Source organism: Anomaloglossus baeobatrachus, chromosome 8 (genome assembly GCF_048569485.1).
Source record: "Anomaloglossus baeobatrachus isolate aAnoBae1 chromosome 8, aAnoBae1.hap1, whole genome shotgun sequence".
Classification (NCBI taxonomy): Eukaryota; Metazoa; Chordata; class Amphibia; order Anura; family Aromobatidae; genus Anomaloglossus; species Anomaloglossus baeobatrachus.
This window is the reverse complement of record NC_134360.1, coordinates 59554743-59577889: the sequence shown is the minus strand read 5'-3', so window position 1 is coordinate 59577889 and position 23147 is coordinate 59554743. Positions and strand designations below refer to the sequence as shown.

Sequence of the window (23147 nt, the reverse complement as noted above, 5' to 3'; positions counted from 1 at the left end):
ATCAGGTTACACAAAAAAAAAGTGAATGTGCCTTATTAGTATCTAGTATAGCATATCCTCCTGCTTCCAGGTTAGTGGGCGTGACCAGCTTGGTTGGTGGGCGTGGCGATGTTTCCTCCTGTCCACTATTATCCCTGCGAGTGCGCCCTCATCTTGGGGTTCTTCTTACCCCCCAGCCCCCATTGCTATTATAAACAACTCCATGACCACGTGAACTTAAAAAAAAATAATGTTTATTGAGCCTGGAAACATGAGCTGCATGAACACGCCCCTATCACGTGATAGAAATTACGTCATACCTGGAAGGCGCCCATACATTCTAGCATCTACCTTTCTGTCAGTTGTTGAACATACAGTCTTACTTTAGGACCTTAATCGTAGCGCTGGTCATGTGTCCTAATAAGCCAATCACAATGTGAGTATGTTTTCAGTTAGGCTACTTTCACACATCCGGTTTGAGCCCTGCGGCTCAATCCGGCTGTGAAAACTATGCAACGGATGCGGCGAAAACACCGCATCCTTTGCATAAGTTTTTACATGCGGCCCGTCCGTTTTTTTCCGGTTGCGGCATGCTACTGAGCATGCGCAGTGGACAAAAACCGCATGCGGCGACCGGATGCGTTTTTTTTCCGCATCGCGCCGCATCCGGCCTCCATAGGTATGCATTGAAAAATGCGCCGCAGCGGCCGGATGCGGCGCGATGCGGTGTTTTTTGCCGGAGCAAAAAACGTTGCAGGGGACGTTCGATCCGGCCGCCGCATCGGCTAAATCTGCCGCATGCGGCAAAAACCGGACCGAACGCAAGCCCCTGCGGCACAATACGGCACTAATGTAAGTCTATGCAAAAAAAAACGCGGTTTTTCTGCAGAACGCCGTATTGTGCCGCAGAGCAAAAATCCGGATGTGTGAAAGCAGAGGAGCCTCACAGGTCATTGCTATCCCACACATGTGCATTTGTGTAGCTCCTGCAGACCTTTCTATGCCTGAATAGGGCAGGGGGGATTGGCTGCGCTCCTAGTGGTGAGCCGGCCCCGACTCTCTGCCTCGGATCGTTTCGTCTGTGCTGGCGCAGCAGCGCCCTCTAGTGGCAGTTCCGGTGCTCTCCGCGATGATGGAGGCCGGGGCTTCTGAGCTGCTCTCCCCGCTCCTGGGGCTGATGCTCGGCGTCTGCTCTGACTTCAGCCGGGAATGGGAGAGCAACGACCTGAGAGCCGCAATCTTCAAGCTGCTGCTCGCCTGGCTGCTGCTCAGTGTCACTGCCATCCAGCTGTCATGGAGGAAGTACGGCCCGACCGTGAACGGCCTGTACTACCGGCAGGGTGAGAGAAGGGGGGGAACGGCCTGTACTACCGGCAGGGTGAGGGGGGGAACGGCCCGTACTACCGGCAGGGTGAGAGGGGGGGGGGGGAGAACGGCCCGTACTACCGGCAGGGTGAGAGGAGGAGGGGGGGGGGGGAGAGAGAACGGCCTGTACTACCGGCAGGGTGAGAGGAGTGGGGGGGGGGGGAGAGAGAACGGCCTGTACTACCGGCAGGGTGAGAGGAGGAGGGGGGGGGGAGAGAGAACGGCCTGTACTACCGGCAGGGTGAGAGGAGGAGGGGGGGGGGGAGAGAACGGCCTGTACTACCGGCAGGGTGAGAGGAGGAGGGGGGGGGAGAGAGAACGGCCTGTACTACCGGCAGGGTGAGAGGAGGAGGGGGGGGGAGAGAGAACGGCCTGTACTACCGGCAGGGTGAGAGGAGGAGGGGGGGGGGAGAGAACGGCCTGTACTACCGGCAGGGTGAGAGGAGGAGGGGGGGGGGAGAGAACGGCCTGTACTACCGGCAGGGTGAGAGGAGGAGGGGGGGGGGGGGAGAGAACGGCCTGTACTACCGGCAGGGTGAGAGGAGGAGGGGGGGGGGGAGAGAACGGCCTGTACTACCGGCAGGGTGAGAGGAGGAGGGGGGGGGGGAGAGAACGGCCTGTACTACCGGCAGGGTGAGAGGAGGAGGGGGGGGGAGAGAACGGCCTGTACTACCGGCAGGGTGAGAGGAGGAGGGGGGGGGGGGAGAGAACGGCCTGTACTACCGGCAGGGTGAGAGGAGGAGGGGGGGGGGGGAGAGAACGGCCTGTACTACCGGCAGGGTGAGAGGAGGAGGGGGGGGGGGGGGAGAGAACGGCCTGTACTACCGGCAGGGTGAGAGGAGGAGGGGGGGGGGGGAGAGAACGGCCTGTACTACCGGCAGGGTGAGAGGAGGAGGGGGGGGGAGAGAGAACGGCCTGTACTACCGGCAGGGTGAGAGGGGGGGGGGGAGAGAACGGCCTGTACTACCGGCAGGGGGGGGGGGGGAGAGAACGGCCTGTACTACCGGCAGGGTGAGAGGAGGGGGGGGAGAGAACGGCCTGTACTACCGGCAGGGTGAGAGGAGGGGGGGGGGAGAGAACGGCCTGTACTACCGGCAGGGTGAGAGGGGGGGGGGGGAGAACGGCCCGTACTACCGGCAGGGTGAGAGGGGGGGGGGGGAGAACGGCCTGTACTACCGGCAGGGTGAGAGGGGGGGGGGGGGAGAACGGCCCGTACTACCGGCAGGGTGAGAGGGGGGGGGGGGAGAACGGCCCGTACTACCGGCAGGGTGAGAGGGGGGGGGGGGGAGAACGGCCCGTACTACCGGCAGGGTGAGAGGGGGGGGGGGGGGAGAATGGCCCGTACTACCGGCAGGGTGAGGGGGGGGGGAGAACGGCCCGTACTACCGGCAGGGTGAGGGGGGGGGGGAGAACGGCCCGTACTACCGGCAGGGTGAGGGGGGGGAGAGAACGGCCCGTACTACCGGCAGGGTGAGGGGGGGAGAGAACGGCCCGTACTACCGGCAGGGTGAGGGGGGGGGGGGGAAGAACGGCCCGTACTACCGGCAGGGTGAGGGGGGGGGAAGAACGGCCCGTACTACCGGCAGGGTGAGGGGGGGGGGGGGGGGGGAGAACGGCCCGTACTACCGGCAGGGTGAGAGGAGGCCAATAGTGTGAGATTGGGACGCACTGCACTACCAGCAGGGTGAGAGGAAACGTCTAGAGAAGGGATTGTGGCGAGAGCTATTCTCATGTGGCAGGATTCTAGCTGCTGCCTTCCAATGTGTCACTGTTTCTCTCTGTTGTCAGGTATGGGAGGACAGAACGGGGGGACCCCTGATTATTCGGCACATTACCCCATGTGGTGAGTCCAGGGGGATCTTGGGTGTGAAATTATGCAATAATTAAGCAACTCCATTTAATTAAATTGGAGATGACCATGTTCTCGGGGGGGGTGTATCCATCTCCCCTTCTCTCTGGTGCTCTCTGAGGAAGGGGGGGGGGGGGGTTCTTATCTTTCCTCCAGTGCTCTTGGAGGTTGCCACCCCTCAGCTCCCCTTCTCTCTGGGGGGGGGGGGCTGGCTTCCTCCTATCTCCCCTTCCCTCCGGTTATTGCAGCGGGCCCCGGTGTCTGTTGAGAAGGGTGTCCACCTTCTCCCACATCTCCTCTTCCCGCTGTGTTCTTGGGGCGCCCTATCATCTCCCCTTCCCTCCGGTTATTGCAGTGGGATCCCCCCCCCCTCAACCCTTCCCTCCGGTGCCCTCGGGGTCCTGGTATCTGTTGAGGGGTCCCCGCCTTCAGATGATGCTCTTTATTTTGCAGGGAGAGCGCCAGCACAGAGTCCCTAAAGACGCACCAAGATTGAGTGACGGCAGAAATCAAGATGGCTCGGGATCCACAACTCCACCGCTACATGTGATCTTCTGTCCAATCACAGACTGCGAGGGCGCGGTCCTCACCAGGACGTGTATATTATTGCCGGGGGAGCCGGGCTGCACTATGTTGGATGTATATTTGGGGGTGCCCCCTTTGCCTTAGTTTTGGAGCGACCAATGACTGTGGCCTTTTTTTTTCTTTTCCACCTAGTGACTTCATGTCTCAGGTGGAGTTACTGCAGAAGATTCTGCCTCCGGGACCCTTACTGCAGAGGGCGGCGCTTGCTGTGAATGTGTGGCGCTCTGGTCTGGCGTCTGTAGGGGAGGCTCCTGCAGCTTCTAAAGAACTGATACATTGTAACAAACCCTCAGCTGTTGGATGTATATAATGAATGTAATTTCTATACAGCAACAATAAATCCAAACCTGAGGCCATTGCACATCTGTAACTCTGTAACCGCATCCTGCCCGACAGAGAGAAGTGGTGTTGGTCATGTGACTCGCCTGAGAATCAGTCGCCGTGTAGCCTGTGCCAAAAGGGAATGGATCTGAGATTACAGAATAATCAAATATGACTGGAAATGATCCCGTGACTCATTCTGTGTACGGCGATCTTCTGTTAGCCGGCTTTGTGCAGGGAGGGGAAGGGGTGAGCTGTGACATCACCTATTGATATTTATGGAAGAGCTATAATATCACCTATTGATCTCTATGGGAGAGTTGTGGGCATTCTTTATACATAGAGGACAGGGGGTGAGCTGTGAAATCACCTATTGACCACTATGGAAAACATGTAAACGGGCTCTGGGAGGGGGCGAATTGTGACATCACCTATTGACTTCTATGGGAGAATGTTGTGGACTGGATCTGTGCAGTGAGGGGAGGTGAGCTGTGATATCACCTATAGTAAAGAAAATAATTCCCTTGCTGATTTTGTAAGTTTGCCCACTGACAAAGACATGAACAGTCTATAATATTAAGGGTTAGGTTAATTTTAACAGAGAATATCCAAAATAAAATCCAGAAAATCACATTGTATAAATTATATGAATTTATTTGCATTTTGTAGAGAGAAATAAGTATTTGATCCCTTTGGCAAACAGGACTTATTCCTTGTGGCATAACGCTTGTTGGCAGCACAGCAGTCAGACATTTCTTGTAGTTGATGAGGAAATTTGCTCCACTCCTGTTTGCAAATTATTAAGATTTTGAGGCTGTCGTTTGGCAACTTGGAACTTCAGCTCTCTCCATATGTTTTCTATGGGATTAAGGTCTGGAGACCGGCTAGGCCACTCCATGGCCTTAATGTGCTTCTTTTTGAACCACTCCTTTGTTGCCTTGGCTGTATGTTTTGGGTCATTGTTGTGCTGGAAGACCCAGCCACAACCAATTAATGTCCTGGTGGAGGGAAGGAGGTTGTCACTCAGGATTTTACGGTACATGGCTCCATCCATTGTCCCATTGATGCGGTGAAATAGTCCTGTGTAATGATGAGCGAGTTTCGAACTACTCGGATTTGCGATACTCATAACGAGGACTGTCTAATATTCGCGTATCCATTCCGAATAGTGTGTGCAATACAAGTCAATGGGGAATACTCGCAATGTACCGTATTTTTCGGACCATAAGACGCACTCTTTTTCCCCCAAATGTTGGGGGAAAGTTGGGGGTGCGTCTTATGGTCTGACTATAGGGCCGCGGCTGGGAATGAGGGTGCTGCGGGTCATCGGGGGCACGAGCAGGCAGCAGCAGCGCCTGCCGTGACCACGTGGGCCCGCTCATTACATATGCACGCCCATCCTCCCGTCCATCTCTCGGCGCTGAAGCCGGCACTGACAGGTGGGCGGGAGGACGAGCGGGGACGCGCGCATAGCAAAGAGCCGGCCGCATGATCACCCCTGGCAATTACAGCCTGGAGTGATCATGTGCGGCTGTATTCACTGCCCCCCGCGCGTCATCATCAGCGCGGGGTGCAGTGAATCAGTACACTCACCCGTCCCCGTGTGTGGAGCCGCCCCCCTGCTGCACGCGATGTCTTCCTGTCTGTGCCGGTCAGCTGATCTGTGCCGGTCAGCTGATCTGTGCCGGTCAGCTGATCTGTGCCGGTCAGCTGATCTGTGCCGGTCAGCTGATCTGTGCCGGTCAGCTGATCTGTGCCGGTCAGCTGATCGGCAGACAGGAAGACATTGCGTGCTGCAGTGGAACGGCTCCACACACGCAGGTCAGCGTGCCAGAGAGGAAGATATGATCGGTGCTGCAGGGAGTGAGGAAAAGGTGAGTATAAACGTTTATTTTTTTCTCTGTGCTATAGGATACAGGCCATATACCAGGATGGTATATGAGCACGATGGGGGCATATAGCAGGATGGGAGTATGTGAACAGGCTGGATGGGGGGGGGGGTATGTGAACAGGCTGGATGGGGGGGGGGTATGTGAACAGGCTGGATGGGGGGGGGGGTATGTGAACAGGCTGGATGGGGGGGGGGGGTATGTGAACAGGCTGGATGGGGGGGGGTATGTGAACAGGCTGGATGGGGGGGGGGTATGTGAACAGGCTGGATGGGGGGGGGGGTATGTGAACAGGCTGGATGGGGGGGGGGGTATGTGAACAGGCTGGATGGGGGGGGGTATGTGAACAGGCTGGATGGGGGGGGTATGTGAACAGGCTGGATGGGGGGGGGTATGTGAACAGGCTGGATGGGGGGGGTATGTGAACAGGCTGGATGGGGGGGTATGTGAACAGGCTGGATGGGGGGGGGTATGTGAACAGGCTGGATGGGGGGGGGTATGTGAACAGGCTGGATGGGGGGGGGGTATGTGAACAGGCTGGATGGGGGGGGGGGTATGTGAACAGGCTGGATGGGGGGGGGGGTATGTGAACAGGCTGGATGGGGGGGGGGGTATGTGAACAGGCTGGATGGGGGGGGGGGGGTATGTGAACAGGCTGGATGGGGGTTTATAGCAGGATCATATACAAGGCAGGAGGATCATTACCAGGATGGGGTACCTTAGTAGAGAATTTGGGGACATTACCCCCATAACAGTGTCAGCAGCAGATCCTCACCCCATAACAGTGTGTCATGACCACATTTTTTGCTTAAAGTTTTATGTTCCCATTTTACTCCTCTAAAACCAGGGTGCGTCTTATAGTCCGGTGCGTCTTATAGTCCGAAAAATACGGTAACTAGTAACCCGAATGCCACACTATTTGTGCGAGTAGCGAATAGTGCGGCATTTGGGTTACTAGTTACATTGCGAGTATTCCCCATTGACTTGCATTGCACACAGTATTTGGAATGCATATGTGAGTATTAGACAATACTCGTTAAGAGTATTGTGAATCCGAGTATTTCGAAACTCGCTCATCATCAGTCCTGTGCCCTCAGCAGATAAACACCCCCAAAACATTGTTTCCACCTCCATGCCTGACAGTGGGGATGGTGTTCTGTGGGTTATAGGCAGCATTTCTCTTCCAAACACGGCTAGTTGAGTTAAGGCTGAAAAGCTCAATTTTTGTCTCATCTGACCACAGCACCTTCTCCCAATCACTCTCAGAATCATCCAGGTGTTCATTGGCAAACTTCAGACGGGCCGGCAGCACATGGGCCTTCTTCAGACGGGCCGGCAGCACATGGGCCTTCTTCAGACGGGCCGGCAGCACATGGGCCTTCTTCAGACGGGCCGGCAGCACATGGGCCTTCTTCAGACGGGCCGGCAGCACATGGGCCTTCTTCAGACGGGCCGGCAGCACATGGGCCTTCTTCAGACGGGCCGGCAGCACATGGGCCTTCTTCAGACGGGCCGGCAGCACATGGGCCTTCTTCAGACGGGCCGGCAGCACATGGGCCTTCTTCAGACGGGCCGGCAGCACATGGGCCTTCTTCAGACGGGCCGGCAGCACATGGGCCTTCTTCAGACGGGCCGGCAGCACATGGGCCTTCTTCAGACGGGCCGGCAGCACATGGGCCTTCTTCAGACGGGCCGGCAGCACATGGGCCTTCTTCAGACGGGCCGGCAGCACATGGGCCTTCTTCAGACGGGCCGGCAGCACATGGGCCTTCTTCAGACGGGCCGGCTGCACATGGGCCTTCTTCAGACGGGCCGGCTGCACATGGGCCTTCTTCAGACGGGCCGGCAGCACATGGGCCTTCTTCAGACGGGCCGGCAGCACATGGGCCTTCTTCAGACGGGCCGGCAGCACATGGGCCTTCTTCAGACGGGCCGGCAGCACATGGGCCTTCTTCAGACGGGCCGGCAGCACATGGGCCTTCTTCAGACGGGCCGGCAGCACATGGGCCTTCTTCAGACGGGCCGGCAGCACATGGGCCTTCTTCAGACGGGCCGGCAGCACATGGGCCTTTTTCAGACGGGCCGGCTGCACATGGGCCTTTTTCAGACGGGCCGGCTGCACATGGGCCTTCTTCAGACGGGCCGGCTGCACATGGGCCTTTTTCAGACGGGCCGGCTGCACATGGGCCTTTTTCAGACGGGCCGGCTGCACATGGGCCTTTTTCAGACGGGCCGGCTGCACATGGGCCTTTTTCAGACGGGCCGGCTGCACATGGGCCTTTTTCAGACGGGCCGGCTGCACATGGGCCTTTTTCAGACGGGCCGGCAGCACATGGGCCTTTTTCAGACGGGCCGGCAGCACATGGGACTTTTTCAGACGGGCCGGCTGCACATGGGCCTTCTTCAGACGGGCCGACTGCACATGGGCCTTCTTGAGCAGTGGGAGTTTGTGGGCACTATAGGATTTTAAGCCTAATTGAGTGTGTGGACAGGAGTCTTTTATACAGGTGACAATGTAAGACAGGTGTCTAATGCAGGTAATGAGCTGGTTAGGGGCGTCTAAGTGTCTGTAGGAGCCAGAACGCTTAATGGTTGGTAGAGGATCAAATACTTATTTCTCTCTCCAAAATGCAAATAAATTAATATAATTTATACAATGTGATTTTCTGCATTTTATTTTAGATATTCTCTCACTGTTAAAATTAACCTATCATATAAAATTATAGACTGTTCATGTCTGTCAGTGGGCAAACTTACAAAATCAGCAAGGGATGAAATAATTATTTCCTTCACTGTATTCACCACTATAAGAAAGAAAGGCACTGGCTCTGGGAGGGGGTGAGCTGTGACATTACCTATTGACGTCTATGGGAGAATGTTGTGAACTGCATATGTGCAGTGAGGGGAGGTGAGCTGCGATATTAACTATATTAGGGCTCATTCACATTACCATTCCGTTTGTCCTGGTCAGTTCCTGTATTTTGAGGACCCCCAACAGGACCATCTTTTCAATATATTTTGTGCAGGATCGGATGGCACACAGAAGCACATCCGTGTACATCCGATCCTATAAAAAAACACTTTGGATGCCGTATGCCTGTTCCGTTATTATGGAACATGTCCTATTCTGTTCCGTAATAACGGACCGTGAGTCAATAAAAGTAAATGGGCCCGCAAAATCCCTGGAAGCTATGCGGAAGCAGTTCCGTGTGACTTCCGTCGGTGCCCGTGCAGTCTGAGTACTGATCCCACTCCCACCCCGCGGCTGCTCGCACTGCAGTATCTCAGCATTTGCCCGCTCTGCAGTGCGAGCAGCCGCGGGGATGATAAGCGTTGCTGTCAGGTTAGTAAAGATCATTACCTGCTGTGATGAATTCCTGACGTCAGCGCTTGTCACTGACCACCGCGTTCTCACATCACCGTTCGCGGGCGGCCCGGTGACCTCACAGGCCGCTGACGAGAGGTGATCTGAGAACGTGGCGGGCATAGAAGTCAGTGACCAGCGCTGACATCAGGAGTACAGAGGTTTCCATCACTGCAGGTAATGTACCTCCTGAAGTCAGCGCTGGTCATGTCCTGCAATAACCTGGGCTGACCTCATGATGTTAGCTCAGGTCACTGCACTACTCTCCCAGCCAATGGGGAACATTCTCTTCTTCGTTGACTGGGACAGCAAGTATGGATTGTCGTGGGATTTTCACTGGACCAGATTTGTTCTTTCTTTTCAATAAATTGGTGAAAGAGGGAATATATTGGGGATTTTTTTTTTTTTTATTTATTACTGACTGGGTTGGTGATGTCAGGTATCTGATACACGCCGCAACATCACAAACCCCAGGGCTTGATGATAGGTGACATTACACATTTGGTATCAACCTCATATATTACCCCGTTTGCCACCGCACCAGGACAGCGGGATGAGCTGGGACAAAGCACCAAGATTGGCACATCCATTGGATGCGCCACTTCTGAGGCGGCTGTGGTCTGCTATTCTTAGGCTCGGGAGAGTCCAAGAACCGCGGACCTCCCTAGTCTGAGAATACCAGACCATAGCTGTCTGCTTTGCCTTGGCTAGTGATCCAATTTGGGTGGGGAGGGGGGACCCCATTTTTTTTTATGTAAATTAATTTAAAATAACAGCGTGGGGTGCCCTCTATTTTGGATTACCAGCCAAGGTGAAGTTTCCAGCTGTGGTGTGCAGGCTGCAGCAGTCTACAAAAAAATAGGGGGGACCCCATGTGGTTTGGTTTTTTTTTTTAATTATTTTTTAGCTAAATACAAGGCTAAGCACCCTTTAGTGCCACATGAAAGGCACTAAAGGGTGCAAGATTAAAAAATGCTGGGGAGTGGGACATTATGTCTCATCTATTATCTATCCCATTATTCATTCATCACTCTCTTTATCCCTCTGTCTCTTTATCTAGCTGCTTCCGTGTTTTGCAGTCCGCAAAAAATGGAAGGCACACGGCTTGTATACGGAACGGATGTCACACGGCTTGTATACGGAACGGATGTCACACGGCTTGTATACGGAACGGATGTCACACGGCTTGTATACGGAACGGATGTCACACGGCTTGTATACGGAACGGATGTCACACGGCTTGTATACGGAACGGATGTCACACGGCTTGTATACGGAACGGATGTCACACGGCTTGTATACAGAACGGATGTCACACGGCTTGTATACAGAACGGATGTCACACGGCTTGTATACAGAACGGATGTCACACGGATGCATCCGTGAAAACGTAACTGTCATGTGAATGTAGCCGTATTCTAAGATAGTGCACATGTTCTGTGAGGTTTGCGGTTTAATGGCAGGACATTAAGGCTGTGTGCCACAGTTCAGACCTTGCACTCTATGTAGACCGCCCCATGCTACCCCTTGTACAGTAGTAGTAGAGTGTGCGGGTATAGGCGGAGTCACACTGCACTCCCCCTATGTAAAGGATGGCTCCTCCCACCGTTCATAAACTCGTGATGACATCAAAACATGCAGGATGCAGATTTTATTGTTAGTGTTTACAAATAAGTGGCAGCCCCATGTAAGAAGCTGTAATCCACTGACAGTCCTATGTGATGGCGCTTTTCCAGTGTACACACAGAGAGATGATAATATTGGCGTATTAACCCATTCTGCAACTTTTAGTATAACTTTGGCACAGAATTAACTTCTATACCAATATCAATCACTAAAAGTAGATATTGTTTTTCAACCAAATATTTATACTACTTTATATATAAAAACCATGTACTTTATTAAAACAAATGCACATACATACATAGATTGTTTAAAATCAGGGAGGAAAGACAGGCTAATTGACCCTATTCTTTTCCTACCTTACAACAGGGGTCGGCGTCCTAATTAGAGAGACGCCCCCGTTCCACGACGACTGACCCTAGGTAATCCCTTCCTGCGTATTCAAAGTGTAGTCCCCTCAAGATTGATATACCCCAACAGTAGTAACACCACAGTGAGGAAAGAGGTGCTCAGTCAATAATGGCTAATTTGTCTGTATCACCAATATGACCACTGGGGATTGGGGGTATAAGGTCAGAAGCTGTCATTAAGTCTGTGTGCTCAGTATTAGATATAGAGAGTTAGATGTTAATAATCATATATTAAAGGAATGCCCAAGAATAATTTTGGCCGTATCAGAAAACTGCCCGACGCGTTTCGCCCTTTAGACAGTTGAGGGCTCATCAGGGGCTTTGTGATTGGGTCTTGAAGATTTTCTTTTGGCAATTCTGAAACAACACAGAATAGACACCCTCATTAGGCTCCAGGAGTAACTTCACTCAAATGAGTGTATGTTAGACCACTCATACTAACCCGTTGTAATGGACTCCTTTTTTCACTTTTAAAGAAAGGATGGTTGTGGTGTATGGGAGTATTGGCTCACTGGAGTTATGTCCCAAAGTTGTGTCAGATTAAGGACATATCCTGCATGGATATAAATAACTAATTAGTACCCGTCATTGATTAATATCCCTAACATACTGTGGTCAATAATTCTGGTTTATACCTCCTACATGGATGATTCTTTTGTGCAAGGTTTAGCACTGATGTGTCCGGAATATGGCTGAACTCTATCAAGGGGATAAGTCACATCTTATTATTCATGATATCAGTGCATGTCATTTATGAGCATGCTTAACAATAAAGATTGCATACTTAGTCTTAGGCGTTCCACTTTGTTGATATGCATCTGTCTAGCATAATAGCACGCATATCTAGGATATGTCCATCTATGGAACTAAAGGAAACACCCCATTGCGCATGCGCGATGATGTGGGAACTTTATCATGGAACCTTTAATCCATAAAGAGGGGAGGACAAAAAAAGATGCACCACACCCGGTCACATGATCGGGGAATGACGTGGTCTCAGTGCTGGCAACATGAGGAGGAGGAGACACAAGAAACGTAACGTCATTTCCGGTTTATGGCGCCAAACATGGCTTTAAATGGTGGATTCAGTGTAGTCAGGGGAGCGATCACTGAACATCAGACCTGGGACTCCCAATACAGACCGGAGGAGGTAGGACCCCTGAATATTATGTGTCAATGTGCACTACCATACAGGAATAGCGCTGTAATCTTGTGCTATAGATACCTATTGCAGTAGATTATTTCACTGCCCCCCGATTTTGGGACAATAATCAGATATTTGGCTGCTAATATAATTTTTTCTGTGTGTCTGCCGCCTTAAATATCGGGCATAGCAATCCTGCAACGTGTAATTTACTTGTAGGACCAAGAGCACGTTGATTATTATCTGTCAATACATAGGACAGTACTAAATTAATACAGGAATGTAATGTGCACTTTTATATTGAAACAGCACTATATATCTTATGTTATAGATACCTACTGCGGTGGATTTCTACACAGTCACCCCACTGTGGGACTGCTATCAGGTATATGGTTGCCATTACATATAATTTTGTGACCACTGTTTTAAATATCAGGCACAGCAATCCTGAAATATGTTATTCATATGCAGGACTATGAGTACGTTGGTCACTGTCTGTCAATATAGAGGACAGTATTAAATCAATGCATGACACCCGGGGGATCGCCAACCTGGAGGCATTGTTCTTTCTGAACTCAGGCAAGGTATTCCATGTAATTCTGCTATCTTGGAGCCCATGTATTACAGTATATGTTAGAGTATCAATATTTAGACCAAATGTGCTCCCTTCTCCCTCTACTGTAGGTTATTCTTTATGGTTGGCAAGCGTAGTGTGGTAATTATATAAATCACATCTAAGAGACAAGGACAGTACGGAGCCATAGAATTATGCTAGACAGATGCATATCAACAAAGTGGAACGCCTAAGACTAAGTATGCAATCTTTATTGTTAAGCATGCTCATAAATGACATGCACTGATATCATGAATAATAAGATGTGACTTATCCCCTTGATAGAGTTCAGCCATATTCCGGACACATCAGTGCTAAACCTTGCACAAAAGAATCATCCATGTAGGAGGTATAAACCAGAATTATTGACCACAGTATGTTAGGGATATTAATCAATGACGGGTACTAATTAGTTATTTATATCCATGCACGTCCTTAATCTGACACAACTTTGGGACATAACTCCAGTGAGCCAATACTCCCATACACCACAACCATCCTTTCTTTAAAAGTGAAAAAAGGAGTCCATTACAACGGGTTAGTATGAGTGGTCTAACATACACTCATTTGAGTGAAGTTACTCCTGGAGCCTAATGAGGGTGTCTATTCTGTGTTGTTTCAGAATTGCCAAAAGAAAATCTTCAAGACCCAATCACAAAGCCCCTGATGAGCCCTCAACTGTCTAAAGGGTGAAATGCGTCGGGCAGTTTTCTGATACGGCCAAAATTATTCTTGGGCATTCCTTTAATATATGATTATTAACATCTAATTCTCTATCTAATACTGAGCACACAGACTTAATGACAGCTTCTGACCTTATACCCCCAATCCCCAGTGGTCATATTGGTGATACAGACAAATTAGCCATTATTGACTGAGCACCTCTTTCCTCACTGTGGTGTTACTACTGTTGGGGTATATCAATCTTGAGGGGACTACACTTTGAATACGCAGGAAGGGATTACCTAGGGTCAGTCATCGTGGAACGGGGGCGTCTCTCTAATTAGGACGCCGACCCCTGTTGTGAGGTAGGAAAAGAATAGGGTCAATTATCCTGTCTTTCCTCCCTGATTTTAAACAATCTATGTATGTATGTGCATTTCTTATAATAAAGTACATGGTTTTTATATATAAAGTAGTATAAATATTTGGTTGAAAAACACAGAATTACCTTCCTAGTTTAGAGCCAGAACAGCACCAAGCGCTCAGTGTGATCTGTGCTGGGCCCTAATGCATAGTAACTAGAGAGGAGTGGACCCGGACTTTAAAGTTGTATTCGTACCGAACATGGACTTCACAAGTAATCGGTGTCCAAGCTCGGGTGCTTTATGTAACCTGAGCGAGCATCGCTGTGCTCGGGTACGCTCAGTGCTTGTCCCAGGGCAAGTTTCTTGCAGTGTTTGGCTCACAGTGGGGGTAAAAATCAGCATTATTGCATGTAGTGTGCACAAAAAAAAAAATGAAAAATCCCCCAAAGTGATTTTTTTTTATCAATACCTGCCTATCTGTAAGGAGCGCCGAATTTTAATCAGTAACGTCCAATGAGGTTCGGGTCTAGAAAACAAAACTAACTGAGGCCCCCTTCACACGTCCGTATTCACATGTCCTGGAGACATGGACACACGTAGACCCATTAAAATCAACGGGGCTGCGCACACATGCATATTTTCACATGGACCGTGTGGAGCATATGTGTGTCCGTGTGCTCCACACTTAGACATGTCCCGTTTTCTCCGGCAGCACAGGTGTCACACACTGATGTGATCAGTGTGACATGTACCGGAGAAAACACGTGTCTATAAAATAAAATGATATTTTATACACGCCTATCTCCAGCGCTGCTGTCTTTGGCCCTCCTGTCACTTGCTTCCGACCCCGCTCATTACATATGCACTGTACCAAGGACCGGAAGCAGCAGCAGAAGGGAGACCGCAGAGCAGAAGACATCAGCACCACAGACAGCAGCGCCAGGTACAGGCGAGTATAAAGTTCCTGTTCTCCGTATATTATCACGGAGAATATTCACGTGTCAGAATCACGGCACACGGAGGGCCATACGCACCTTTTACACGTCCGTACAAAACGTGTGTGGTTTTCAAGGACATGTGAAAGAGGCCTAAAGTCCGGCTGAACTTCGGTGGGAACTGAACCTTCCCCGGGTCCACTCATCTGTGAATAGTAACAGATCTGTAGTTGTGGGACCTGGACTGTCATCAGGTCACTGACCGCAAATGATGATACTAACAGGGAAGATCCAAGACAAAGGAGGGGTATAAAGAGGATGTCCAGTACTTAGACAACCCCTACTCATTCCCCTTGTTGCCCCCATAAAAATAAATAAGCCTATACTCACTTCCAGTGCGGTCGCGGTTCCAGCGATGTCTGAAGTAGTGTTCCTGGGGGGGCCACGTGACATTATGACATGTGGGCCCCAAGACCAATCAGTGCCAGCTTCTTTCACACCGCGCTCAACTGTCCGAAGGCCAGGTGAAGGAAGCTGTCACTGATTGGTTGCGGAGCCCGCATCATAATGTCACATGGACTTACGGGAATTCGGCCGCACCAGAGGCGAGTATAGGCTTATTTATTTTCTACAGGGGCCAACAAGGGGAACAAGTAGGGGTTGTAGTGGAGAACCCCTTTAAAGAAAAGTGAGGTTGTCGCCTGCCACAACCAATCAGGTCGCTGGGCTGATTCTCTAAGGGAAATGGTGTAAGCTTATTGATTTCTGGGGGCAACACCCCCACCAAAGAATGATACAGATGACGCTTTACATAGGACTGTACCTAGCCGCTTTGCTGGAGCTTGGAACAGTCTTCATCATCCACAGTGATTAGTCGGCAGAGTCCTACAAAATATAAGCTTGTGTGGAGCCGGGGCCCCTGGAATGGCTGACAGTATTGGCACGTTAGTCCCTGAGAAATTGTGAGGAATATAGCCCTGAATAGAGCAGGGCCTCAGAGAGGATGGGGGAGGGGATCCTGATCTTAGCGTTATTCAGGTGTTACTTTATACTATAATACTTTGACGGCAGAAATGGCATTTTGCAGGTGGCGCCGTCCACCATCTTTTTCCGAACATCGAGACGCAGTGCTGTTCCTGTTTTGGCGTACTCCGGCTCCACGTAGCCCATCGCCACGTTCACCCGTAAGGAGGGGGAGGGGCAACCGCTGGTCACTTCACCTGCAGAGAGGAAATAGTTAAAGAGGTTCTCTGACTTTTGTCTTCCTGCCTGGTCCAGACAGCTCCTGTGGCTTCTGGTGTCATCTCCTCCGCTCTGTGGATGAGGCGTCCCACGTCCTACTGGCTGACAGCCGGCTCCGTGCAGTGAGACAGCCCAATACTTCTGCCAACCCTCCCCCATGATACAGGACCTGCCCACATCAGCAGGGGCAGAGGACATTATTCCAGTGTGCATGGGACTCTCAGGGTTAAGAGCTCCTCCTCCAGCACGTCAGAGGTTACAGGCACTCCAGCAACAGAGCGGGAAGAAATCCACTATATCAGAAAACTGACCTGCAACTTCAATAAGTGTGAACAGGCGCCGACCCAAAAAAAACCTACACACGCATATCCAATGGGACTCAATAATATAAGGATTCACTGGTATTACATTACTGCTATAAGAATATTGGAAAAAGAAGAAATACATAGCTAATATGAAAAATGAGTAAAAAGACAAACATTGCATTACTGCTTTGGAAATATTGACAAATAGAGATTCTTAGTTTATGTATTACCCAATCCATGTGAGCCCGATAACCTTGACAAGGTGATCTCATATCGGGAACCTAACATTAAAATGCCTCTATGTGCAATTAAAAATCTGCATGTCTGGACAGATAGGTCCCTGGCTAAAAAGGATGGTGAACGCAAAAACTTGGCACTCTGGATCAACAGTAGTTTTTATTGTCAAATAACTACTGTTCATGTTCACCTTAATCCCGAGTGCCAAGTTTCTGCATTTACTGGCGATGGTATTGGACCCTACTTGTGCACCACTCCAGAAGTGCCGTGTGTATCTACTCATTAAAAAGGATGGTGGGCACACCCTGGCTATAGGGCGGAGTGCAAGGTCAGACTAAACGTACTACAAACTATATCAGAAATACAGAAGATAAGAATCTCTTTTTTTCAATATTTCCAAAGCAGTAATGCAAGGTCTATGCATTTTTACTCATTTTTCACATTAGCTACCGTGTTTTACCAAAAATAAGACCTCCCCCAACAGGAATTTTCAACATTTTCTGAGCAAGGCTTAAATATAAGTCCTACCCCAAAAGTAAGCCCTAGTCGTGGCTCAATAATGAAGTGTCCATGCAGCTAAAAAAAAAGTTAAAGAATACGCAGAACAGTTCATTATAGACAGAGGACTCCCCGCAATCATACTCACCAGCCGACGAGCGGGAGGCCCTGCAGATCTCACACAGTCTCACATCAGATCACACAGTCTCACATCAAATCACACAGTCTCACATCAAATCACACAGTCTCACATCAAATCACACAGTCTCACATCAAATCACACAGTCTCACATCAAATCACACAGTCTCACATCAAATCACACAGTCTCACATCAAATCACACAGTCTCACATCAAATCACACAGTCTCACATCAAATCACACAGTCTCACATCAAATCACACAGTCTCACATCAAATCACACAGTCTCACATCAAATCACACAGTCTCACATCAAATCACACAGTCTCACATCAAATCACACAGTCTCACATCAAATCACACAGTCTCACATCAAATCACACAGTCTCACATCAAATCACACAGTCTCACATCAAATCACACAGTCTCACATCAAATCACACAGTCTCACATCAGATCATACAGTCTCACATCAGATCATACAGTCTCACATCAGATCATACAGTCTCACATCAGATCACACACAGTTTCACATCAGATCACACACAGTTTCACATCAGATCACACAGTCTCACATCAGATCACACAGTCTCACATCAGATCACACAGTCTCACATCAAATCACACAGTCTCACATCAAATCACACAGTCTCACATCAGATCATACAGTCTCACATCAGATCATACAGTCTCACATCAGATCATACAGTCTCACATCAGATCACACACAGTTTCACATCAGATCACACACAGTTTCACATCAGATCACACAGTCTCACATCAGATCACACAGTCTCACATCAGATCACACAGTCTCACATCAGATCACACAGTCTCACATCAGATCACACAGTCTCACATCAGATCACACACACACACACACACCATCCAGCAATACCGATTTCTTCTGGCCGGCAGAACCCTGAGATGCAGTACGGTGGAGCGCAAGGACCTGCAGCTGCGGATCGAATGCTTACAGGACCTGCGATGGATGCATAACTTCCATCCCCCCCTGCGCATATGCATATTATATATATATATCTGACTGTTGGCCAGAAGCAGGGGAGGACCAATGTGCAGCATTCCTGCTAGGAGCGCCCACCGGGGATCACAGGATGACCTGGGAGCCACGCAGATGTCCAGGGTCTGGTAAGTATGAGTCTCCTGGGAAGGAAGGGGGTGTCTGCTTTTTTTTTTTTGGGGGGGGGGGGGTGTAACTTGCACCCAACCGTGTTTCTCCAAGAATAGGACCTACTCCAAAAATAAGCCCTAGTGCTTCTTGTTGTGGGGGTGGGGGGGTGTGGGGGAAAAAAAAAAAAAAAAAAAAAGTTTAAGACTGTTTTACTATTGGAAAAACAGTACATATTTTTCTCTTTTTTCCCACTATTCTTATAGCAGCAATGCAATGCCAATGTATCCTTATATTATTGAGTGCCACTGGATATGCTGTTGTGATTGTTTTTTCCGTTGGCGCCTGTTCACATTTGTGGAAGCTGCTGGTCAGTTTTCTGATGTAATGCATTTGTTCTGATCTAGCCCTCCGTCCTATAGCCAGGGTGTGCCCACCATCCTTTTCAGCCAGGGACCTATCCGCCCAGACACGCAGATTTTAATTGCACATAAAGGCATGCAATGTTAGTTTCCCAATATAATGAGATCACCTTGTCAAGGTTATCGGGCTCACATGGATTGGCCAATACATAAGCTAAGACTCTCTAATTGTCAATATTTCCAAAGCAGTATGCCTATGTCTTTTTACTCATTTTTCACATTAGCTATGTATTTCTCTTTTTTCAAATATTTTTATAGCAGTAATGCAATGCCCCATGTATTCTTGTATTATTGAGTGCCTTTGGATATGCTTTTGTAGTAAGAAAGCCACTATCATCACTAGGACATCAGCGGAAGCTGCGGAGATCGTGGTTGGCAGCCGCCCCATAAAGGGAAGGTTACAAAAGTCCCGCACTACCTCTATAATGGCAGGATCATAAGTGATGTAATGTGAACCTGCAGCCCTGGACTATCTAACCTGTACACCCAAACACCCCTCCCCCGTGGGCACTCACCGATGATGCGCCCCTCCAGGTTTAGGATTGGCGTGTGCTGCCGGGCAGGCGGCCCCGTAGACGTCAACCCAACACGTTTCCGTGTCACTTTTCCTTTAATCTGGGGCACAATGATGGAAGCTCCGGGGAAGTCCATGGCAGTTCTTCGGCGTTTCCCTATGAGAAGATGGGGGGGGGGGGGTGTCACACAGTGTTTAGCTTATGTCCCTACAATAACATTAATGGGTCCTCACCCACCGATCGTCCACACCAGAGTCGCCTCCACTGGGCTGGTGGTCTCATCAATGTCATTACCGTACAGACACAGGCCGGCCTCCAGCCGTAGACTGTCCCGGGCAGCCAGACCCGCCAGCTTCACCTCCCCGTTCTGCAGGAACCTGTCTGCCAATTCCACCACCCTGTTAGCAGGTACAGAGATCTGCAAGACATGGAAAATCATGATGGGTCACCACACACCGCTCCTGAAATACTCTGCACAGCTGGGAACCATGCTGTGTGTAACGGTCTGTGACTTCCCCATAAATCAGCATGCTCTACTTCGGATATCCTCTGTGCTGCTGGGAGCCCTGCCCACCTACCTCCACCCCGTCCTCCCCTGTGTACCCGCACCGGGTCACTCTGCAGCCAGAGATCCCAAACACAGAGGTGGTGACGCCGGTCATGAACGTCAACTTGGAGAGGTCATCACTCAGTCCGGCCTGGAGAACGTCAGCAGTGGCCGGTCCTGCAGGCAAAGAACAAGGATTCAAGCTCTCATCAGGCTCTGGATCCGCTGGATTCTTCTCCGCTTATGATCTGTGCAGGGAGGCATCATGTAACTGAGCACCAGCAAGGGGCGCTGCATGGTATCACCCCCACCGCATGTCATGGCGGCTGCACGATAACCGCAGAGAGACATCACCTTGTAGAGCCAGGAGAGCGCAGTCCACAGGCTCCAGCGCCACGTCGCGTCCGCGGAACTCCTGCAGCTTGTTCTGGCGGAGGCAAAAAGACACATGAGGCTCACAGTACGGAGGCTGCCACCACCAAGATGGAGGCCGTTACCTGCATGTGGGCAGAGTCTTTCTCAGCACAGCCGGCGTTGGACACAACATAGAGGTAACCGTCCGAGGTGTTATTCACAATGAGGTCATCAATAATCCCACCGCCATCATTAGTGAAGAGCGACAGCGACCCCTGCAGAAACCACAAATATCAGCAGCTGACAACCGCCTGTGCAGTGTGAGAGGTTGTCAGCCCCGCCCCCTGGTGATGACATCACTGATATAATGACGTGATCAGACATGAGACCAACACACGTTATGCTACAGCATCAGCTCCTCATCTATTACTGCTGACAACCAGGCTGTATACCATGTGTGAGGTTGTCAGCCCCGCCCCCTGGTGATGACATCACTGATATAATGACGTGATCAGACATGAGACCAACACACGTTATGCTACAGCATCAGCTCCTCATCTATTACTGCTGACAACCAGGCTGTATACCATGTGTGAGGTTGTCAGCCCCGCCCCCGGGTGATGACATCACTTACCTGGTTTGGCTTTAGTTCTGCGATGTCACCGACTACGAGACTTTCTATGAAAGCGATGCGATCTTTTCCGTGGATCCGGGTCTGTGAGGTAGAGACGCACAATGAGTCGGGCAGATATTACTGTGGCGCCATCTTCTGCTGCTCATTATCATTTACCTGGAGCATGTGAGAGACATCAAACAGCGAGCAGTGCAGGCGGGTGTGCAGGTGCGAGCTCACGTGGCTGTCCTTATACTGCACCGGGAGGCTCCAGCCCGCAAAATCCACCATCTTCCCACCATGGTCACGGTGAAAGTCATAGAGCGCGGTGCGGCGAGACCCCTCACCCTGCGGACGGGAGACACCGGGATAGAATCATGTTCTCCGCCTCATGTCACAGACCGAGGACAAACTCCACCCGGAGCAGAGGACCGACCTTTGTCACCAGCTAGAAAAAACGCTGCATGGAGACTGCCCCCTCTCATCCTCCGCCACCCTCCCCCTCATGGCCCACCTCTTAGGCTACATTCACACTTTCGTTATTTTAAATCCGTCAGGTCAGTCGCTGCGCCGCAACAACGGATCCGTCATTTTTTCTTACATGTCAACTGACAACGAAAAACTGATCTGTCGTGTCCGTTACATCCGCTGTGCGTCCATTTTTTACGGATCTGTTGTGATCCATTTGTGTTTGGGACAGCCCAACAGGGGTGCCAAACATGCTGGGCACGCTCAGTAGAGCATGACGGAATCCAGCACCAAAGACATCCATTACAGCTTGCGACGGAATCCTGCGGCGTGCGGTTTTTTGCCACTCAAAAAAACATATTGTGCGTTCACACCACCAGATGGTCAGTCATTCCACAGTGGAACCATCGCGCGGTGGATGTAACGCAGGACCATCAATCGCAATCCGTCATTAATACAAGTCTATGGGGAAAAAAATGGAATCCTGCAAAATATTTTGCAGGATACTGTAATTCCTCAAGGCGACAGATTGTGACTGATGCAAAACAACGCAAGTGTGAATGTAGCCTTACACACTTCCCTCTCAAACCCACCCTCCCAGCAGACGCCCCCTCTCACCCCCAACCCCCTCACCTCCCCCCAGAGGACCCCATCTCACCCCTGCTCTCCCCCCACGGCAGACCCCAATGTCAACCCCCTCTCCAATAAAGACCCTCTCTTACCCCTGTCTTACCCCCAGGGCGGACCCTCTCACCCCTACCCCCCCAATAAAGACCACATCTCACCTCTGCCCTCTCCTCAGGGCAGACTCCAACACATCCCCCCCCCAGTGGACCCCCTCTCACCCCTGTCCTTCAATAAAGACCCCCTCTCACCCCTGCCCTCCCCTCCCCCGTGGACCCCCTCTCATCCCTGTCCTTCAATAAAGACCACCTCTCATCCCCTGCCCGCCCCCCAGGGCAGACCCCCACACCCTCCACAGTGGACCCCTCTCACCCCTGCCCTCCCATCAGTAAAGACCACCTCTCACTCCTGCCCTCACCCTCTGGGGCGGACCTCTTCCTCTCCCTCCAAGCGGGCCCCACACCGAGCAGACCCCCTCTCAGCGCCCAGCGACCCACTCCCGAGAACGACCCCCCTCTCCCCAGAAAAACTCCTTCACCCCTCTAATATGTCTCCCGAGCGGCCTCAGAAGCCGCAGCGCATCACGGTACCTGGCTCCCGCTGTAGCTCCGCTCCTGCACACCGGACCCCCTCAACCGCGCAGTGATCGCCCGCAGCCAGCGCATCGCGTCCGCTCACGGTAACCTGTGCTGGTGAGAGCGGAGTACACACAGAACACACCTCCATCTCCAAGAACGCATGCGCAGAATACGCGCCCCTGTCAGCAGCCAATGGACTACATTCAGCCCGTAGTTGGAACTGCGCATGCGTGAGATGTCAGCCAGCTGCCAAAAATGTATGATCACTAGATTGGTGTTGCCCCCTTTGAGAGGATGACGTCATAAGAGGCGGGACCTTCTCCAGCAGAACGGACAAGCAACACAGTGGCTGTGGAGAAACCAGAGGACC

The 23147-nt window shown here is 51.0% G+C and overlaps 2 protein-coding genes across 2 annotated transcripts; one reads left to right on the top strand and one right to left on the bottom strand.

The window, feature by feature from the left end:
- Window positions 1–972: 972 nt before the first annotated feature.
- Window positions 973–4139, top strand: TCTA (T cell leukemia translocation altered). Its single transcript, XM_075320814.1, has 3 exons — window positions 973–1319; window positions 3133–3187; window positions 3647–4139. The coding sequence occupies exons 1-3, from the start codon at window positions 1109–1111 to the stop codon at window positions 3687–3689; spliced, it is 309 nt and encodes a 102-aa protein (XP_075176929.1). The 5' UTR covers window positions 973–1108; the 3' UTR covers window positions 3690–4139.
- Window positions 4140–10988: 6849 nt separating this feature from the next.
- AMT (aminomethyltransferase) lies at window positions 10989–22914 on the bottom strand. Its single transcript, XM_075321704.1, has 10 exons — window positions 22790–22914; window positions 21285–21455; window positions 21129–21209; window positions 20638–20769; window positions 20495–20567; window positions 20172–20317; window positions 19831–20011; window positions 19594–19749; window positions 14314–16325; window positions 10989–11165 (listed from the first exon to the last, which is right to left on the bottom strand). Exons 1-9 carry the CDS (start codon window positions 22862–22864, stop codon window positions 16147–16149), a joined length of 1194 nt encoding a protein of 397 aa, XP_075177819.1. The 5' UTR covers window positions 22865–22914; the 3' UTR covers window positions 10989–11165; window positions 14314–16146.
- Window positions 22915–23147: the final 233 nt, after the last annotated feature.